This window comes from Asterias rubens, chromosome 1, assembly GCF_902459465.1.
Source record: "Asterias rubens chromosome 1, eAstRub1.3, whole genome shotgun sequence".
Taxonomy (NCBI): domain Eukaryota; kingdom Metazoa; phylum Echinodermata; class Asteroidea; order Forcipulatida; family Asteriidae; genus Asterias; species Asterias rubens.
The window spans coordinates 18,117,440-18,139,281 of record NC_047062.1 but is presented as its reverse complement, the minus strand read 5'-3'; the positions used below and the strand labels follow the sequence as shown (position 1 = coordinate 18,139,281).

The 21,842-nt window shown below is 41.0% G+C and overlaps 1 protein-coding gene across 2 annotated transcripts; it reads left to right on the top strand.

Annotated features, from left to right (window-relative positions):
* The first annotated feature begins 366 nt into the window (after positions 1-366).
* On the top strand, positions 367-21,305 carry LOC117304737 (arylsulfatase-like). 2 transcript variants are annotated; one of them, XM_033789451.1, is made up of 9 exons: positions 367-483; positions 868-875; positions 2,774-2,931; positions 3,957-4,096; positions 5,252-5,416; positions 15,492-15,604; positions 16,150-16,372; positions 16,914-17,078; positions 17,666-21,305. In XM_033789451.1, exons 3-9 carry the CDS (start codon positions 2,822-2,824, stop codon positions 18,304-18,306), a joined length of 1,557 nt encoding a protein of 518 aa, XP_033645342.1. In that variant the 5' UTR covers positions 367-483; positions 868-875; positions 2,774-2,821; the 3' UTR covers positions 18,307-21,305. The 2 variants fall into 2 exon arrangements, with proteins under 2 accessions (XP_033645342.1, XP_033645269.1); XM_033789378.1 differs by lacking the exon at positions 868-875 and having other exon boundaries at positions 367-473; positions 2,773-2,931.
* Positions 21,306-21,842: the final 537 nt, after the last annotated feature.

The window sequence follows — 21,842 nt, the reverse complement described above, 5'->3', positions numbered from 1 at the left end:
AAAAACTTGCTTGGCTAAGCTAGTAAAAGTCTAGTTGCGATAACGTAACCGTCGGGAGGATCTAGGAGGGTTACATTATCGCACTCCCTGTTAAAAGTCTTGTCACATCGCTTACTGAAATGGTGCTTACGCATTATATTGTTTTTCCGTTCTGTCAATGATGGGAGTGGGAGCTCTAGTATCGGACTCATTATAATCTTCCGGTCTCAGTACACTGGCTGATGAAAAAGTTCAAGTCTGTCGATTCGAGTTTTTATCACAGACATAAAAGAACCTTTATGTCTGTGGTTTTTATCTGCATGAAATAGCGCCCTCTCTTGTTTAAATATTCTAAAATGTTTTGTGGGAGCGGAGGGGGATGGATCGACTGTGATGATACTGTTATGCATCCTTCCTCTGTAAATTTGTCATTGATGACAGAGAGAGCGACATTGACCATTAAGGTCACGTTGACACATCCGGACTTCGAACAGGTCAGACAGGGGAAAAGTTTCCGTATGGCGCCACCACTTTTTCATTCGAAATAAAATAATATAGTATCTAATTTACCTGATTGATATATCCCTTTTTGTAAAAATGAGTGAAAAAGTGGTGGCGGCATACGGAAAGTTATCCCATTGATAAAATGATGATATCCTCCCTTACCAGTTTTCACGCTATTATGCCTTTTTCTTTGAATTGGGGAAAAAATAATGATGCCTTATATCAACCGATGCCCTAATTACCTTCTTTTGTTAATATGAAGTATGCAAACATAGATTAAAACTTGATGGACATTGAAATGTTCACACTACACACCGATCTTCGATGACTTCAACTGGCCCCATTTGTTTTGAGTTTTTCCTGTTTTCACGGCAAACAAGAAAGCATTGTTTCCTGGTGAAGCCATACATGGAAGAAACATCTACAGTGACTACAAGTGTTCTTTGAGACTCTGTGTATGACTCTTTAGCCAGCAGTTGTCTTCATTTTATTCAAAATATTTTTTAATGAAATTTAAAAATTACCATGGTAATTTGCAAAAAATAACAAAAATAAATAATTTAATAAAAAGTGTGAATAATTATTGGCTTTCAATTCTGATTTTTATTAATTTTTTTCCCCTTTTTTTCTCCTAAAATTTATAATAAAGCGTGTAAATAAACAGTGATAATTGAATCAACAAGCTGATCGTTTAAATTTTAATATTAATAATAAAATTGATCGGAGGGTTAAAAAAACAATCTCAAAAAATATTAGAAAATGATATAAGGCACATAGCTTCTTTAAGCCTCTGTATTTTTTTCCCAGAATGCTCAGCAAAATATTCAGTCACATGATTTGATCATCATGAATTGTGAATTGAAATAGTGTTTGATGAAACTTTTTTGGTGGGCAAATATTTTTATATGGCCTCAACATTATGACATATTTTTGCACCTTGTAGAAATGCCTAAAATACCAAACTTTTTGCATTTACAAGTGCAAATATCCTGTGGAGCCTTACGTATTTCTAAGTTTTGGTCAAGGGAGAGGAGACTCTTTGCTTGGCAAATAAAACCACACAATTTTTATCTAGGGACTGTTTACATCGCGCACAGTGAGGTAAAAGATTTGCCACGATTTTAGGGACACCTCGAAAACAGGACCTCCTACGATATAAGAATCTTATTATTAAGATAAGCAGGGTGATAAGCCCCATATTAAATTGGTCCAATCCACAATTTGGGCCTTTTTACTTTTAACCTAAAAAGTAAATTGTACAAACTGGGCAAACTTGGTCACTAGACAGAAATGGCTGAAATTGCAGAACTTTTCCGTACGATCTGTTGGTCTGAAAGCATCAGACATGATAGATAGATAAATAAGTGCTACAGCGTACTACTACGTACATATCATTGCATCTGTAAAACTAAAAGTGTAAGCCACGCCCAATTTTATAAAGAAAAAGGCTCCAATGATGACTGACTACTCAGAAGTTCATTTAGACATAGGACTTTAGTTGTAGGAGCATGGAGGTAGCCTCCATGGTAGGACTAGGACTCTAGGAGTTAAGTGTTCACCTCATAATTAAAAGTTCTTTAGAATAAAGTGCTTTTGCAAACTGAGGGGGGGGGGGATGTTTTTTATCCCAGGAGGGGATGGGCCTACTCACTTAGTAATTAAATTATAAAATTAAAAAGATCAGAGATGCCAAGTCCAGAGGCCAGCTAATGCGTGAGAAAATGGTTGCTGTGCGTGTGAGCGTGAGACAGAGCCCAAATGCGTGAGTCTCACGCCTAATGCGTGAGACTTGGTAGGTCTGAAAAATTCATGTTGCAAAATACAATATTTGTGGCATAATAGGGTGCACAGAAACTGCACCTTTTACTGCATTTGCTCTGGGACGCTGTTTTTCAAATTGTTGTTTGCATCATGGTTTATAACAATTTTTTAAAGTAACCATAACAGAAAATGTCAATAATAATGTTATTTGTTATTTACCTTCGGGTAGTTGCTTTACAAGAAAGATTATTAATCGGGGGTATGATAGGCCTGCTCCATTCCATTTAACAGAAAGTATGACCAACTCTGCGTTTTAAAGCAAAAGTAAGCCAGGAGCCAATAACAAATACTGTTACCAAGCAATACTCATCTACATCTATCCAGCTACTTGTCAAAGCCTATTCAGCTCTAGCAGCGCTGTGAGGTCAAATCATGGTTATTCCCAGGGTTCACTGATTAATGTAGTGTTTTTAATTGTGTTCTTCATTTGAGTTGCTTTAAACTGGTTTCCCATCTTCTTTTTTTCAGTTGAAGTGCATGAGTGGGATTCAAGACTGCAAGGGGAGGATCTGGAAGGATGGCTGGTAAACTTGTGTGCTTCCTTGTCTTATGGTTCAAGCTGACTGTAGGGTTGCGTCAAGCTCTGGACAAGCCTAACATTATTATCTTCCTAGCAGATGACATGGGGTGAGTTTAGCAAACCTACTTACAGGCAGGGTATACAGCTTGGGTAAATTGTCAAAAGGCCTTTTCTCACTACCTCCATTTCCAACCACTTTGAAACCTATCCGGGTCCTCTCCGGTTCAGCCTCGCTTCTTTTCGACACGGATCAGAGACAAGCAACATTCACACTGGTCTTTACGTGACCCGGCTAATGCGTGAACCGTATAACGATTCATGCTGAGAAATTTAATATGATTCGGATTCAGATTTTCAACCCTGGTCCCTGTCAGGGTCACTGATTTCGATCTGGCTAGAGCATGCTAACTGGTTTAGAGGCGGATTGCAATTTTTACAGTGTGAAACGGGTTGAACAAAATCTCTGGTTCGGAACCAGTTCTGACCCCAGCCTGAGATTTTGGACAGTGTAAAAAGGCCTAAAGACAAGTATCCTCAATTGGTGTATCTCAACATGCATAGAATAACAAACCTGTGAAAGTTTAAGCTCCATTGCTGATCTCTGTCTCATCTACAGATATAAATGCCATCTTGTAGGGCAAACCGTATGCGCGTCTAAACGCGTAAAACAATGGAGCATGTAGCACGCTACATTCCCAGTTTGATTTCTATGGCACACGTTCGCACACGCACACGCTCACAGACGCCATAATGTAGGGTAGGTATTTGAATGGTGACGTCATTATTCAATACGGTCTATACACTCTCTCAAGAATCATTCCATCAGCTTCATTGCATGTACTGTACATCTCTTTGAAACTCCTGGCCTAGTGCATGTTTCTAGACTGTTTGAAGAGGAAGATATCAATCCCACCCTCAGAGCTCCCCTGAGTTATTTTCATCTTAAATGGTTTCCTCTTGTAGCCTCTTAACAAGAGTGGTTTTTATTAGCCTAAGTGTGTGCTGCAAACTGGCATAAAATAAATTTTAAAAAACAAGCTCAATTGCTCCAGCGATTTAGCGGGAAGTTTTTGGGAGGCAAATTTTTGTTTTAATAATGGTGACGATGTTCATTCTCTTTGTCTTACATTAGATATGGAGACTTATCATCCTACGGTCATCCAAGTCAAGAGTTTGGTCCAGTGGATCAGATGGGACGTGAGGGCATGAGGTTTACTCAGTGGTACAGTGCAGCATTGTTTTGTACACCAAGCAGGGGAGCAATGCTTACAGGTGGGTGAAACCTCATAGCAGATAAATTATCTCATGTATTTTTATAACACAGAACAAATACACAAGTTCACGTGACAGCTTATAATATAGGTTTGTTCTAGATGCCATTGTAACCCGTGACATCACTAAAGAGCCACAGAGCCTGGACTTCCTGAAGGCACAATTCGCACATAGCTCAATGGAAGAAAACATTAAATCTTACATTGCGTGAAGATTGTTCCATCTGATTCTTATCACCCTTTGATATGGAGAAAGGAGAAAGGGGGCACACCCAAAAACGTTGGTTGTTGTAAATTTTAACAAGTGTTACATTCAGCTATGCTTACCCTTTATGAAGCACTCAACGAACTGTCGCTTGCATGTGGGTGTAGCTTATTATAGACGTGCGAACATCACTTGCTACATACACGTGAACAAATTAGTGGCACACATAAATGTCATACGTTCATAAGATCAATGATGACTCAGTATTGGAAGTTGACACACAATCCTGAGGCGAAATTGAGGGAACTAGTTAGTCAACTTCTAATACCTTTGGGAGTTAACATTGTCTGTTCAAGAGCAACTTTAAATATAAATATGAATAGTAAACTTGCGGGTACAACCATGAGTAAAATCTCTTTTGAAGGAGTGGTGGCTCTGAAAAGAGCCGGTATGGTCTCGAAGTTTCGAACAGTATACTCTGCTCGTCTTCAGGAGAAACTGTTCGAAACGTCGAAACCAAACCGGCTCTTTTCAGAGCCACCACTCCCTCAAAAGAGTTTTTACCCATGGTTGTACCCGCAAGTTTACTATTAATATTTTTATTTATAGTTGCTCTTATTCTCCACACCATGCAAAACTTCAAACACCATTTATTGTCTGTTCACTCGAACTATGTTATATATTGTAAACTATTGCCAACCTAATACCAAATTAATACCAAATTTACTTTTAGGATAAAATTGACATTTTAAAAACAATATTCATCCATCCGAGAAATATGCATGCAATTGTTTTTAAAGAACTCTGGAAAGTACTGAGTATACAGTGCTAACACACATCGGTGTAAGGGGGAAAAAACCAAAACTAATTTTCTTTTCCCCAATGCAAATTTTAACATCTATTAAATATTCATCTTGATAATAATGTGTTATAATGCAATTTATGTTCCAGGCAGGTACCCAGTCCGCATTGGTCTCTATTCCACGAGCAAGCAAATTTATCTTCCGGTTTTTGTTCCAGCATCAAGGTTTGGATTGCCTAAAGAGGAAGTCACGATGGCCGAAGCACTGAGGGATTTGGGATATGCAACAGGGATGAATGGCAAGTGGCATCTAGGTAAGAGTTATTACACACAAATCGACTGTTTAAATAAAAAAGAGATTGCCTAACCTCACAAGCCACAGACAGCCACTTTAAGATGAGGGTTCCACTTGTTTGATTTGCTACAGTACCTACTCCATGACTTCTCGACCCGAGTAATGGAGGAGGAGCGCCCTCTGTTGTTGATCATCTGTGATGTAAAACGCTAGGAAAAGATTGTCTAATCTCTTTCACCAGAGACCAAAAGTAGATGGCTCAGTATGAGGCTGAAAACTTGGGAACCATTTGTTTTTCTGAGGTGAAGCTAAGAGAAATTAAAATGTTCTGGGAATCACGAAGGGTAAAGTACACTGGTTGCTATGGGTATCATGTAGAGATGGCAAAACTGATACACCTTCCAAGTGTAGAGAGGTGTGTGGATTATCAGTGTTAATTGCCCCCCCCCTTTTAATTTTGTAATAGAACTTTGACCCTACCTTTAGAATTAATGGATCAGTCCAAGATTGCCACATCAGCAGAGATACTCTGGACAGGATGTTGGTCTGGTCATTCTTATACCAGTGATGACCAGTAACAGACATTAAAGGAGTTTCTTCTAGATATATATCGTGACAGTGGTTTTTCATTATTCTTTACAGGTATGTTGATTTTATTTTCTTTATTAATTCCATTGTGCTTTTTAATAGAACTTTCTAGATTATTGAAGTTCATTATTTGATTTGTGTTATGAACTTGATCAAGACAATGTAACTTGAAAACAGTTGGGAGTTTTCACTCCAAGGTTACAAGATCAAGAAAGGATTTGTTTCAGACTTGGAAGACAGTTGAAATGTAGTTTAGAGTTTCCTTTGTTAAGTCATAATGGACAGTGATAATGATTTGATTTAGATGAAGTGAAATTGCTTTCTTTAAATACTGCTTGGACTTTATTTAGTATTTAAAGGTTACTTTTATTTGCTAAGGTATCACTTTTCTAAGTTTGCTTTCAAGTGTTAAAGAGTACTTTATTCGTAATAAAGACATTCATTACTAGTTTCTGTTTGAAGTATTTGTTGGAAAGAACTGTAATGTTCTTTCAGATATATTTTAGTTTGGAAGTACAGTTAACCAGTACTTTGACCGAACTCCATGTATAGAGAATATTGGTAGCCAAAGACCATTGTTTATTGGAGGTTCAAGATCTTCCTATACTAGACCACACAGTGTGAGCCCAGTGGCTCTGAAGTTGTTTATTGGGTGGTGTTGCAGTAGGGCAGGAAGTGAGATCAGAAGGCAAGAACACATACTTTTCTTGTGAATACTTAAGTAGCTGTAGGCAAGAACACCTATTTTCTTGTGAATACTTAAGTAGCTGTAGGCAAGAACACCTATTTTTCTTGTGAATATTTAATTAGCTATGCCTTGATCATTTACTGCAGGGACAAGATTGTAATGATTATAGGTTGAACCCCTGTTGAAATGAGTTATTGTGTATGCATTTAAAGGTGTTTGTTTTATGAAGTTTATTCTTTGAACCATTTTTGAACCGGATTTAGAGATCAGTACATTTAATTTAGTTATTTGTTAGAAGTAAGTTTGAGTTTTATGCATTACATCTTCAGTAAAGTAAGTACATAGTTTTAAGATTGACAAGTACTTAATGTTTTGATAATGGTTGATGTAACGTGATTCTTATACCAGTGATGACCAGTAACAGACATTAAAGGAGTTTCTTCTAGATATATATCGTGACAGTGGTTTTTCATTATTCTTTACAGTGGTCATCAACCCGATTTTAATGTGCTCCGTTTAGATTGCCAGTTTGGTAATTTGGCGGGTGCAACATTTGGAGGCACGAGAGGGATGAGCGTATTCTTCAACGCACCTGACCTGGCGTAGAAGGATGACAACGCTCGTCCAGAGATACGAACCTGATCATCAGTGACTTGCTGACGACTTCCATGACAAGATGAGCAGACAGTAGCGGGAAGGTCAACGTGAGTCAACTGGACGTGCCATAGTCAGGGTGTACCATCGGCCAGTGGGAGGATCGCCGTACAACGGGATTGCTGCCACACCGAACACGAAGGGCAGTCGCAGACACAGAAAGGACCAGCAAGCTATAATAATCATTTAGCATGGAAGACCTCATCAAGACTTTGGAGAGAGTAATCCTTGGACTCAGCAGCCTGTCCATCGACCAACTCATCCAAGTATGCACACATCTAGATCTTGAGGCAGAGGACGTGGAGAAAACACCAAAGGGCCGTCTTCGGATACAACGGCGACTACTGGCTCACATTAACAGTGAGGAAGTGGAAGACAGTGACGACGGGGGAGTGGAGCTACTCCAGACATTAGACAGCTTCATGAAAGACCTCAAGCAAGAGTCCGAAGATGAACCCGTCTCCATTGACCCAGCTGAGAAGAAAGACGACCCAAGCAGCCCACCTAAGCTTGAGAGTACAGAGCCCTCAACGACACAGCCGTCTGCAACACCGACCGATGTGGCCCACTTGCTGAGACGGGAGTTCAGAATATCCGGTCAGATAGGAGAGCCAAGCCAAAAGGATCGTCTTTCCTTCACCAGTCTTGCCAACCAAATCGAGGCTGGATTGGAGAAAAGCTACCCAGACAGAGATATCGTTCAAGGAGTGATCCGAGCTATAGCACCAGGATCATCACTCCGAAGCTACCTGGAAGGACGAAGTAAGATCTCTCTGCCCAGCCTTCGCCGAATTATAAGAGCACACTACCAGGAGAGAGATGCGACAGATCTCTATAAACAACTCTCCCAGCTGACCCAAGGAGCCAAGGAGTCGGCCCAGGCTTTCCTGTTAAAGGCATTTGACATTCGTCAAAAGGTCCTTTTTGCTAGCCAGGAAAGTGATTCCAGACTTCGCTATGACCCACACCTGGTGCAGGAGATGTTTCACCATACGATATTGACTGGCTTGAGGAGCGATGCCATCAAGACAGAACTCCGGCCCTACCTGGATGAACCAAAGACGTCGGACGAATTGCTCTTCGAAAAGATAAATGTGTTCTCCAGCCTAGAAGAAGAAAGACGGCAGAAACTCACCCAAAACAAAGCAACCACAGTGAACGAGATCTGTGAAGTAAAGGACAAACAGACCATGCCAGCGAAACCAGGGCTACTGATGACAGAGATCGCAGAGCTGAAAGCAGGGATTGCAGAGCTGAGTTCATTGAAGGGCCAAGTAGCAGCACTCCAAGAATCTTTCCAGAGGACACCACAACAGCAACCAGCACAATTTGATACATCCTCATCCCGAGTTCGTCGAGGATGCCACAAGTGTCAAGAAGCGGGAACCGGTTCTGACTGTGACCACTGCTTCAAGTGTGGGTCATCAGAACACTTTGCTCGTGGATGTCGGAGAAGCAGAGACCGTACACACCAGGGAAACGGTTCAGGGTTACGTCCGCGGGACAGGGAGTAGCCAGGAGAGAAAGACAGTCCCAACCACACCAGCAGGATCGAGACCCCCGACCCATAACTTCAATATGCCACATCACACCCAGACAGCATCGGAAGGTGACAAACCTCATCGGACCAAGATGTACCGTAGATTGCTACCTCAATAATGCATCTACCACTGTGTTATGGGATACCGGAGCCCAGGTTTCCTTAATCAGTTCACAGTGGCTTCACCAAAACCTACCAAATGAACCAATCCGCCCCCTTTGTGATCTTCTTCAGTCCGAGAGGAACTTGGATCTCCGAGCTGCTAACGACACACCAATCCCCTTTGAAGGCTGGATTGAACTCGAGTTAAGAATGAAGACGCCTCGGACGTGCACACCAGTAGTGTTTCCAGCATTGATCACTCAAAATAGGATCCAACAACCGATTATTGGATACAATGTGATCGAGACCCTTGTACATCACTCAGGTGAAGACGCCAGCAGTATTCTTGGAGGAGCAATGAAGAACTTGGAACCCACTAGAGCTGTAAAGTTGGTTCACTTGATTCAGGCTAATGATCCAGAAGAAGTCTGCAGTGTCATATCAGGGAGGCAGAACATTATGATACCCAAACACAGCAACTTTGGTATTCGATGTTTGGCACGAGCTGGCTTGACAAACGGCAAGATAGAAGGACTGTTCGTACCAGACGTTGAACAGCAATGGCCGGAAGGTCTTCAGGTAGAGGAATCAGTGGTGAATCTCCAAACAGGTACGGCGACCCCAGTCGTAATCCGAGTGACGAACTCCACAGACCGAGACATCATGTTGAAACGACGTAGTCTGTTGGGCCACATACAGCTTGTCAATTCAGTATGCCCCATGGAACCCTCTATGCTGAAGACATGGACACCATCACCCAAGCAAGGAGAAACCACTGTTTCCAGTATCTCCACCGAGAAGGAATGGATTCCCCCTGTTAACCTGAGTCATCTGACAACCTCACAGAGGTCTGCTGCTGAGAAGCTTCTTCGAGAGGAGTCAGCCGCTTTTGCCAAAGATGACTCGGATCTGGGACGTGTCCCCGACTTGAAGATGGAGATTCGGCTACGTGATGAGGAACCCGTCAGAAAAACGTACATGTCAATGCCCCGCCCACTGTACCAGGAAGTCCGGACGTACCTAGCAGACCTAATCAGCCGTGACTGGATCAGGAAGTCTTCTTCTCCGTACTCATCACCAGTAGTGTGTGTTCGGAAAAAGGATGGAAGTCTCAGACTCTGTGTTGACTACCGAGAGTTAAACCAGAAAACCATTCCTGATCGTCAGCCAATCCCTCGAATCAAGGACGTGTTGGACAGCCTAGGCGGCAACCAATGGTTTTCAACCCTCGACCAAGGTAAAGCATATCACCAGGGTTTTATGTCAGAGCAAAGTTGTCCACTCACAGCTTTCATCACACCTTGGGGACTTTACGAATGGGTCAGGATTCCATTTGGGTTGACAAATGCACCAGCAGTTTTCCAGCGATTTATGGAGACTTGCCTTGATGGACTCAATGGTGAAATTGCCATGACCTACCTTGACGATGTTTTGGTGTTTAGCGACAACTTTCAAGCCCACCTTGATCATCTTCGGCAGGTCCTGAAGCGTTTACAGAAGCATGGTGTAAAGTTAAGACCCAACAAGTGCGAGTTCTTTCAAAGTGAAGTACGCTACCTGGGTCGACTGGTATCAGCAGAAGGTCATCGACTTGATCCATCCGACATATCTGCTGTTCGGTCCCTCAGCGAAAAGCGACCAGAGACTGTTGGAGATGTCAGGAAGTTACTTGGACTACTGGGCTACTACCACAGTTACATCCAGGACTTTTCTCGCATCGCACGACCATTATATGACCTACTGAAAGTGACACCGAGTGAGGAGCAAACGACCCAGAAACTCAAAGCCAAGGGAAAAGCAAGCTCGAAGATGAAGTCGGCGCAGAAGCTTTCGAAACAGAAAGTGGAGTGGAAGGATCATCATCAAAAGATACTTGAGGAGATTCTTGGGTTTCTTATGGCACCACCAATAATGGCCTTTCCAGACTACAATGAGCCGTTTGTAGTTCACACTGACGCATCGAATGATGGACTGGGTGCAGTACTTTACCAACGACAGAAGGGGAAGATGAGAGTCATCGCATATGGGTCCCGTACCCTCAGCCCGGCGGAGAAAAACTATCATTTCCATTCTGGTAAGCTGGAATTTATGGCACTAAAATGGGCAGTGACCGATAAATTCAGAGACTACTTGTACTACTCATCCGCTTTCACCGTGTTCACCGACAATAATCCCTTGACATATGTGTTGACTTCTGCCCGGCTGAATGCAACAGGTCATCGATGGGTGGCGAAGCTAGCAGACTTCAATTTCAACATAAAGTACCGCCCTGGAAAGAGCAATGCAGATGCAGACACCCTCTCGAGATTACCACTGGACATGGAGAACTACATGAGAACATGTACGACAGAAGTCTCCCAGGCAGAATTGGAGACCACAGTCCATGCCATCGAAGCTCAGAGTCAAGGAACCGTCACATGGGCTTCTGCGATCACCACTGATCCTGAGACGTTGCTACCTACCACATTACCAGGTAATCAAATGTTCAGTAAACGTGATGTACAGCGTGCGCAGAAAGAGGACCAGTGCCTAGCCAGAGTTATCTTCTTCCTTCAGAGAGGTCAACGTCCAAGCAAGCGAGAGTTAACAAAGGAGCATCCCGATACCATTGCCTTACTGCGTGAATGGGTTAACCTGAGGCTGGAAGAGGACATCTTGTTTCGAGTAAAGGGCAATAGACACCAGATGATCATTCCCTTGACGATGCGACAAACCGTCTACAAGGAGCTCCATGACAACATGGGACACATTGGTGCTGGGCGTGTCTTGGACCTTGCCAGAAACCGGTTCTACTGGCCCCACATGCAACGAGATGTTGAACATTATTGCTCCAAAGTCTGTCCTTGCCTGAAAGACAGAAAACCCGCACAACACACGAGGGAACCCCTGGGAACAATCATCACGACGGCTCCCTTTGAACTGATTTCCATTGATTTTCTGCATTTAGAACGGAGCAAGGGTGGATTTGAATACATCTTGGTGATTGTTGACAATTTCACCAGGTTTGCCCAGGCATATGCAACCCGAGATAAGTCTGGGAAAACTGTAGCTGATAAAATCTTCAATGATTTTGTTCTTCGCTTCGGGTATCCTCAGCGAATTCATCATGACCAAGGAGGAGAATTCGAAAACAAGATGTTCAAACGACTCCAACAACTCTCGGGTATTATACCTTCCAGGACGACCCCATACCATCCGCAGGGGAACGGTCAATGCGAAAGACTGAACAGGACTCTCCTCGGTATGTTGCGGACCCTCACTGAAGCCCAGAAATCTAACTGGAAGGAGTCACTCCAGAAAGTGGTACATGCGTATAATTGTACTACTAGCAGTGCAACAGGGTTCTCACCGTTCTTCTTGTTGTATGGACGCTCCCCTCGTCTACCAATTGATGTTGCATTTGGCCTGGACCCAAAAGCTGGACCGAAAGAAGAGGACCACAACCAGTTTGTGAAACGGTGGAAAACACAGATGGAGGAGGCTTACTTGATTGCAGAACGCCAGGCAGCCAAGTCGACTGAACGAGGAAAGAAGTATCATGACCAGAAGGCCCACAGTACCGTTCTCCAACCGGGAGACCGTGTCCTGATCCGCAATGTTGGACGCCATCTTGGACCAGGTAAACTCCGCTCCTACTGGGAGGACAATGTCTACATCGTTGTTGGTAGAAAAGGAGAACACTCTCCAGTCTATGAAGTGAAGCAAGAAACGGGTAACATGAAGCACCGTGTAGTTCATCGCAATCTCCTTCTCCCCTGCAACAGCATGAGAACAGATGTTGAACCCAAGAAGACGCTTCCCCAACCACAGAGACGAATTCCAAAGCCCAACCGTCGACGAATCTCCAATGAATCCAGTCCGGCAACGAGTGACGACAGTTCAGATGAAGAAGTTACCATGGTAATGAACACTCCATCTGATCCAAGACCGTTCCGAGCAATGGAGGAAGTGAACCAGCCCACATTGAATCCTGCAGCAGTGCCCTTCCCATGGAATGCACCAGACGTGGAGCACACACCTTCTATTGAGCCCCTAGAGCTTATCGATGACGCTGGGGATAACCAGAACATTGAGGAACCTGATCCTCTGATAACTGCATCCGACGCACCTGAGACAATTTGTGAGGACACTCCCGCTGAACAGCCCCCACAACCAGCTGTATCCGACGCACCGGAGCCGAGTGATGACACTTCCACAGAACAGTCCCCACAACCAGAACCGGAACCAGAAGCACCCTCTGAAGGCAGACCAATCAGACAACGACATCCTCCACAACTGTTTGGGTATGCAAGTCTTGGTGAACCTTCGATGCAGAGCATGGACCCTCGAGTGGCTGCTGTTCAGGGATATCCTGTCCCACCTCAGTGGATCCTGCCTATGCAAATGCCTATGACACCATGGTTGAATCCTTATGTTCAGCAGGGTTCACCTATGATGCCACCGGCATGGATGTGGCAGCCAGCTCCACCACTAGTACGAGACGCACAGAGTTATTAGACGAGGACGCAACAGCATGACGAGAATCCAGGCTAGCAACGCAATGAAGTTCCCACAGCAGAGTATGGACGGGACGTAGGAACATCAATCAGTAGCTTCAATGGGAGGACTACCCACCGGACTGACTTGATGTTCACTAGCGATGATGTTGCATAGCTTTCATCCAGTTCGAATCTATTTCTTTATCTTCTTCACGAGAAGTTCGGAGATGAGTGGATGTGGAATTAGCTACTCCATTAAACTTCTCTCCAACTAGTTGCCTTGATGAGGAGGAATTGTCAAGTAATTAGTGAGTATTTAACTCTAGAAATGGACACTCAATGAACTGTTCCTTGGATGATAAGGATTGCCGTTAGAGGTTTTGTTCATAAATTGATCTTAATGTATTATTTGTAATGTTGAGGACAACATTTATTTTGAGGGGTAGTATGTAGAGATGGCAAAACTGATACACCTTCCAAGTGTAGAGAGGTGTGTGGATTATCAGTGTTAATTGCCCCCCCCCCCCCTTTTAATTTTGTAATAGAACTTTGACCCTACCTTTAGAATTAATGGATCAGTCCAAGATTGCCACATCAGCAGAGATACTCTGGACAGGATGTTGGTCTGGTCATTCTTATACCAGTGATGACCAGTAACAGACATTAAAGGAGTTTCTTCTAGATATATATCGTGACAGTGGTTTTTCATTATTCTTTACAGGTATGTTGATTTTATTTTCTTTATTAATTCCATTGTGCTTTTTAATAGAACTATCTAGATTATTGAAGTTCATTATTTGATTTGTGTTATGAACTTGATCAAGACAATGTAACTTGAAAACAGTTGGGAGTTTTCACTCCAAGGTTACAAGATCAAGAAAGGATTTGTTTCAGACTTGGAAGACAGTTGAAATGTAGTTTAGAGTTTCCTTTGTTAAGTCATAATGGACAGTGATAATGATTTGATTTAGATGAAGTGAAATTGCTTTCTTTAAATACTGCTTGGACTTTATTTAGTATTTAAAGGTTACTTTTATTTGCTAAGGTATCACTTTTCTAAGTTTGCTTTCAAGTGTTAAAGAGTACTTTATTCGTAATAAAGACATTCATTACTAGTTTCTGTTTGAAGTATTTGTTGGAAAGAACTGTAATGTTCTTTCAGATATATTTTAGTTTGGAAGTACAGTTAACCAGTACTTTGACCGAACTCCATGTATAGAGAATATTGGTAGCCAAAGACCATTGTTTATTGGAGGTTCAAGATCTTCCTATACTAGACCACACAGTGTGAGCCCAGTGGCTCTGAAGTTGTTTATTGGGTGGTGTTGCAGTAGGGCAGGAAGTGAGATCAGAAGGCAAGAACACATACTTTTCTTGTGAATACTTAAGTAGCTGTAGGCAAGAACACCTATTTTCTTGTGAATACTTAAGTAGCTGTAGGCAAGAACACCTATTTTTCTTGTGAATATTTAATTAGCTATGCCTTGATCATTTACTGCAGGGACAAGATTGTAATGATTATAGGTTGAACCCCTGTTGAAATGAGTTATTGTGTATGCATTTAAAGGTGTTTGTTTTATGAAGTTTATTCTTTGAACCATTTTTGAACCGGATTTAGAGATCAGTACATTTAATTTAGTTATTTGTTAGAAGTAAGTTTGAGTTTTATGCATTACATCTTCAGTAAAGTAAGTACATAGTTTTAAGATTGACAAGTACTTAATGTTTTGATAATGGTTGATGTAACGTGATTCTTATACCAGTGATGACCAGTAACAGACATTAAAGGAGTTTCTTCTAGATATATATCGTGACAGTGGTTTTTCATTATTCTTTACAGTGGTCATCAACCCGATTTTAATGTGCTCCGTTTAGATTGCCAGTTTGGTAATTTGGCGGGTGCAACAATCATACTGAAAAAGTAATATAAAAATCAACAATAATAGCGCATATTGTATGATTATACAGAAATGAAGGGTCCTCAAGTTCAATCTGTTGTCTTGTGGGGGACTGTGACTCTTTGGTATTTTTGTCTCCCTGTCGGGTATCAATGAATTTAACTACAAAGATGGAAATCATTTACCGATGCATCATGGCTTTGACTTTGTGGGCACGACACTGCCATTCAGTCTTGTGTGGAGATGTGATAACACAAAGGTAAAGTGCCGGGTCTTACAGGGCATTGACCAATCGCAACAATGCGCAATGCACTGACATGCGCCTATCCTGTCCGCCATTTTGGGAGTCAAAATGTACACATAGATGGTAATTGACTCCCCAAATGGTGAAAATGGTAGACACACAACGGTTTAAGGCTCTGTTGTTCTTTATTTAGTATGTGCATATTACCAAAAATACTTAGACCATGAAAATATTAACAGAGGTTCTAAGCACCCCCCCCCCCCCCCCCCCCGATATTTGGTTTGGTGTCATGTGCACCCACCAGTATTATTATTCCACAAAGACTAGAACAAGTATTGTCAACTAGTGACTCTAGTGACTGAATTACAACTTATTGATTTGTGCAATTCATAATCATGGACATTAAGCCAATGTTTGTATAAGAGAGAGATTGGCTGTTGCTAGCTTTGGCGATATATCCCTGAGTTTTCTGATATTCCTTGCCGTGAAGATCATCTAAACAAACAAACAAACAGGTTTAAACACACATTGTGATTAACTTTGTTGTTTCCAACCTACAGAAATTGTTGCCCATCCCAGATAGACCTTTCTGTTTCCTCTACTCCAATGATACAATAAGACAGCAACCCTTCAATCCACACAACCTGACGTCGACACTCCTTCTTGAGGCCAAGTCCTTCGTCTACAATCATCAAGACGAGCCGTTCTTCTTCTATTTCTCATTCCCGCAGACACACTCAAATCTGTTCAGCTCAGAAGACTTTAAGAATTCTTCCAGGAGAGGTAGATTTTTTTGTTCTCACTTCCGAAATTAGCCCAAGTAGGAATGTCCCTTAAGTTGATCCTCTCAGGACTATCACTCAAATATTACCAAATCGACTCCCCATATTGACCCAATTAGGAATAGAACCCCCAATTGACCCAATCAGGAATATTTCCCAATCCAAATGTTCCATTAGTATAACACTCCTGTACAGTCCCCACCCCCTGAAATCCTCTAAAGAGTTCCTGAGATTCTCAGAACACAACGAAGAAACAATAGGGGCTTCACCATGCCAGATTATGGATAATGAGCACCAAATAGCCAACAATTAAAAAGGCCCAAATCAGGGGGCTCTTCTATTCAGAGTTGACCCATGCAGCAATAGCAACGAAAGTTGTGATTGTAAAACATTTAAAAAAAACTTCCCCCAAAATCGACTCCACGGTAGTAGAATATGTAGCAAGAAAAGTTCTCATAACAATAAAATCTACCCAGCACCAAATATACATTGATACCTTACCATGCAATGCCTCAAATTCCATACATGTATTTGTTGTTCAGGTCCGTACGGTGACAATGTAAATGAGATGAGCTGGGCAGTAGGTGAGATGCTTAAGTTACTGAGAGAGTTGAATCTAGAGAGGAACACACTGGCCATCTTCCTGTCCGATCACGGACCTGAACGAGAGATGTGCAAAGAAGGAGGTTCGGCAGATCCTCTCAAAGGTTTGTGAAGGTGTTTTTTTAATATGGTAGATGGAAGCTGACAAACCCACAGGGGTGTGATTTGTAGGGATTTTTTCTCAATACCTTCTTGAATCATCAACGTTTCTTTTAAAAAGTTTAACAGTCACCAAAGGAAGAAAGAGATAGTCCACATTTAACGTGTTCAATCTGTAACTGCTTTACCACCAGGGACCACACCCATGTTTATGATAAGACCTAAGAAGCGGCAGCAGAGGGAGAACCTCGAGGGGAGTTCTGTGTGGCACAATAAAATAGGAGACCTCCAACACAAGGGCTAGTCAGATAGCAGAGCGCGGCCGGCATAAAATTTACCCGGTCCATTTCTCTTGTGGTCTATTACTATTACCTCTGGCCTCTCGAGAAATTGGGATCTAGCACTGTATTTCAGGTATCCTTGGTTTACAAAGGACAATAATAAGTAAACATTTTTGTTATGACTGGGACACCTCTTTGGAAATTCCAATGACTACCTGTCAAATGTGGCCCAAAGCTATTGTCTTGTCTAAAACTTCCCTTCACCTTTTACCTTAACATCATGAAATTTCTTATTAAATTCAACAATACAGGATGGAAGGGGACTTCTTGGGATGGTGGTGTACGGGTACCAGCAATAGCCTGGTGGCCCGGTACCCTCCCAGCTGATGTCACCAACCATGAAGTCATCAGCTCCATGGATCTCTTCAACACAGCAATAGACCTTGCCGGAGGCACCCCGCCCACAGATCGTGTAATAGATGGGCGGAGCCTTAAGGAGGTGTTACTACAGGGGGGCAAAACACCTCGCGAGACCCTCTTCCATTATTGCGGGAAGCACATGATGGCGGTGCGGTACCGTCAATACAAAGTACACTACCACACCCAGAACTTATTAACAGCCAACGAATTGTCCGAGTTCTGCGGACCAACGAGTATACCGGATAAGAAGGGCAGAAATTTCTGCATGGACTGCGGGGGCACTTGTGTTACAACTCATGACCCTCCGCTGATTTTCAATATGGACCAGGATCCCAAAGAGGAATACCCACTGGATCCACAGGAGTATAAAGACCTGTTAGAAGATGTAGAGAGATTGCTGTCTGAACATAAAGCAACAATGGTTATGGGGAAGCCACTCTTAAACGACCTTGACAAGTCCCTTAGTCCCTGTTGTAACCCACCCTACTGTTGGTGCAATTATAGTCCTGTTCACACAACAGGCAAGATTTAGCATTGTTAAACAATTTTAAAAACGTGCCTCGTGTGAAAGCTGACAATTTGTGTACTGCCCAGAGGTCTATTGTAAAATCTTGTCAAACAATTGCTACATTTTTAAACTATGCTAATTTTGAGCAATGGACCACTGTTAATTGGGGACTTTTGGGATGCTTGGTGGCAGCAGACTTACCAGGTAAAATCCATTGTTCCCTGTAATGTGCGCACGCTCAGAACTAAGTAAACAATGGTAAGTCTGCTGCCACCTAGTGTCCAAAGGTCTCCCATTGCTGTCGAACAGAAGTTAGGTGTGAATCTATCATACTCTTGGGATTTGATGTTGTCATGTGAGAGAGAATGGAGTAGGCACTCTCTGCATTTTGAAGTTGTTCTGTTCATAATAAACCATCAGGCGTAAGCCAGTCCAGAAAAATTTGGCTTGCACAAAATGTCATCGGACTTGAAGTGGATAAGGTGGATGTTTTTTTTGGTTTTATTTGGTTCTCTTTCTGAAAGATGGAGAGTTTTTGAGGACACTTAGTGCCCAACCTAGAAATTTCAATGGGTTAAAAAAAAAGTTTGAAGGGTTTAGGTGGTTAGGGTTGATGCGTTACTTGCAGAAAAAATTGAGATGTTCCTTTGTTAAAAGGAAAAACCAATGACATACATACACTGCTGTAGTTAACTTTGCAATTATTTTTTTAATTTCAAAGAACTGTTTTTACGATTAAAGAGTGAGTACTTTTAAAGTTTTAGGTTAAAAACAACCTTCCAACATAAATAATCTATCTTACATGGTAGTGAGTGAATCAGATAGGATTATACTAGTATTATCATCTTATTTCTTTGTTGATTAAGGGTAAATAAAGTAAAATATTCATAATTTTTTTAATAGGAATTGTTCAGCATTGTGTTTAACAGCTACTGTCTTTCACATTTAATACACATCATTCTAAGGTCTTACTGTTAAGTGCATTCAGGGATGTCTTTAACAAAGATAACATTGAATGACAATGTTTCATGTAGTTCTATTGTTCAAACCACCAGCTCGAGTTAAGCCCATTATTTTGTTTAACTGCTTTTGAAGAAGCGTCTGTAATTTCTGCTTAATGTGCGTTGATATCCAACGCAATATCTAATAATTTACGCTTCCATTTCTGCGTTAAAATTTTGCAGTATGGAGTTATAAAAAAAAAAAAATGTTTTCAAATATCTAAACTGATTTATTCACTTAAAATTCTTTTTTTTTACCTGCCCAATTGTTTTATGTTTGTACAGGTGCTGTTTTATTGAAGTTTAATTTAAGAAATGTGTATGTGAAACTTGCTTATATCCTAAAGACATTCAATGAAACCTGTGGGTTTCTTTTAGAAAAAGAAAAAAGAATTGGGTGAGAATTTAAACATGTTCTTTTAGAAAATTCAGTTATTATCCTTAGTAGAATTTCAATTTCTGATCTGTGGATACCACAAGCAAGGGAAACGAAATCATGCCAAGTTTCAGGCGTTCTTGTAACCGGATTAGTTATGCAAGAATTCAATTTCATCGGAATTGCCAAATCTTCTGGATCGATTATCAAATGCTATTTTGCTTATGCACTTCCCTGAACAGTACTGTAAGCGCACAAACTTGCTTGCTAGTAAACAGCTTTATTAAATTGGCCACAGACTTAAGTAAATGGTTTAATGTTTTGACTATACAAGTCAGAGTTTTAACTAGTAGGAAGCTTGAAGTTTTGAATCCTTGATGAAGCTACAAAAGGTTGTATGCATCCTCAATCTTTAAAATGCATTTCTGACTAACTGTTATTTTGTTACACTTAGTAGTTGATCATACTATGCCAGAGTCAAAACTGTTGTTTGTCATTTGAGTTGGTGAACAACAGCTAATACATTTTTGTTTACGTGTTTATTTGTACTTACATTTAATATAATTATGAAGATATAAATAAATAAACACATGAACGGATAGCACAAGCTGTTACAAACCAAAATAACCTATGGTATGAATGCAAAAATCTCTTCTTCATTTTAAAATGAGTAGAAAGAAACTTCATATCAAATTCTACATTGTGACACAAAGGAAACGTTGTGTTGACAACAGGGTAGTTAAAGTGACGCATGCTCCCAAAATCAGGCCCTTTTTTAGAAATGATGAAATGGCATTAAAAGATCCAACCAACCAACACATCAGCCATGATATCAATGTAATGCCTGAAGTTCTTGACCCTTTAGAGATCATAGCAGCCACAAGCGGCTTGTGACCAAATGCCAAGGCAAGCGGCCACAAGGTTTGACCTACTCCCATTTACATAAAGAGGTCAAAGTAAAGGTCATGTCCGGATATCACATAGTATCCCAATTTCTAAGCATAAAACTTAATTTTCTGTTTCACGTTATTTCTGTTGCCATTTTTACTGACGAAATTTGATTAATGAAATGAACAATATTAGCAATGTCTGGGCGTGTTGTGAAGATTACACAGAAATGAATGGTCATTAAAGGGTTAGATATTGAGACATGCTTACATTATCAGCTCTTATTGTAAACGTGCTGTTTGACAGCTTGTTTCTTTTCATATACTTGAGGTGGATTACACCCAGTTTGTCAGGAAGTACCCAGGGTGGATTTCACAAAGATATACGACTAGACTTATCTTGAGTTAGGACGAGTTACTCGTACCAACTTAGGACTAGGACTATCTTTGAGAAATCGACACCTGGTTTGTGCATGGAGCATCACATATATATGTTGAGCCAAACGGATTTAAAGTTTGACAAACCATTCAGCCTACCTCTAAGCAATTTGGTGTACTGTTTGAAGAAGAATTTGTTTAATTAGTTGTATAGTATTAAGATGTTCTGTAGGAATTAATGTATGCTAGACACTTTTATATATACATATTTTATGTGTACAATATTTACAAAAGTAACATGGAAATAAGAGAATATATACTTTGTATACATTTACAGCAATCAAATATTATCATTAAAGAAGAAACTTATGGGGATATAAATATTCAAAGAAATGATTGCACATTATTTCTATCTTTGTTTATGTTAGTCAATTGTACAAGGGAAACGTTTCAACAAATATTAACAACAAAGAGATAGGACTAAGACTTATTTTTAATGAAAACTTGATACTTTATCAGGTTTTACTTTGATTTCCTTCCTGATCAAAATTGTTTGTATCAACCGTCTTCTCTCTAGATACATGCATTTAAATTTTTTATTTAAAGGCACTGGACACCTTTGGTAACTGTCAAAGACAGTTTCCTCACTTGGTGTATCCCAACATATGCGTAACATAACAAATCTGTAAAAACTTAACCTCAATTGGTAATCAAAATTGCAAGAGAATATTGAAAGAAAAAACGCCCTTGTCCTTGTTGCACAAATTTGTGTGCTTTCAGATGCCAAAAAGGCTTCAGGCCTTTAGTATTTGCATTTGAGTGAGAAGTTAGTTACTTCAGAGGGAGCCATTTCTCACAATGTTTTATACTACCAACAGCTCTCCATTGCTCGATTTGAAGTAATTTGTTATGCTAAAA

What these genes read in the sequence shown, in the direction of transcription:
- LOC117304737 (XM_033789378.1), top strand. Translation starts at nt 2,822, where the DNA reads ATGGCTGGTAAACTTGTGTGCTTCCTTGTCTTATGGTTCAAGCTGACT. An exon ending in GGAGATGTGATAACACAAAG is followed by an intron (nt 15,605 to 16,149) that starts GTAAAGTGCCGG and finishes TCCAACCTACAG; the next exon opens with AAATTGTTGCCCATCCCAGA. An exon ending in TTCGGCAGATCCTCTCAAAG is followed by an intron (nt 17,079 to 17,665) that starts GTTTGTGAAGGT and finishes TCAACAATACAG; the next exon opens with GATGGAAGGGGACTTCTTGG.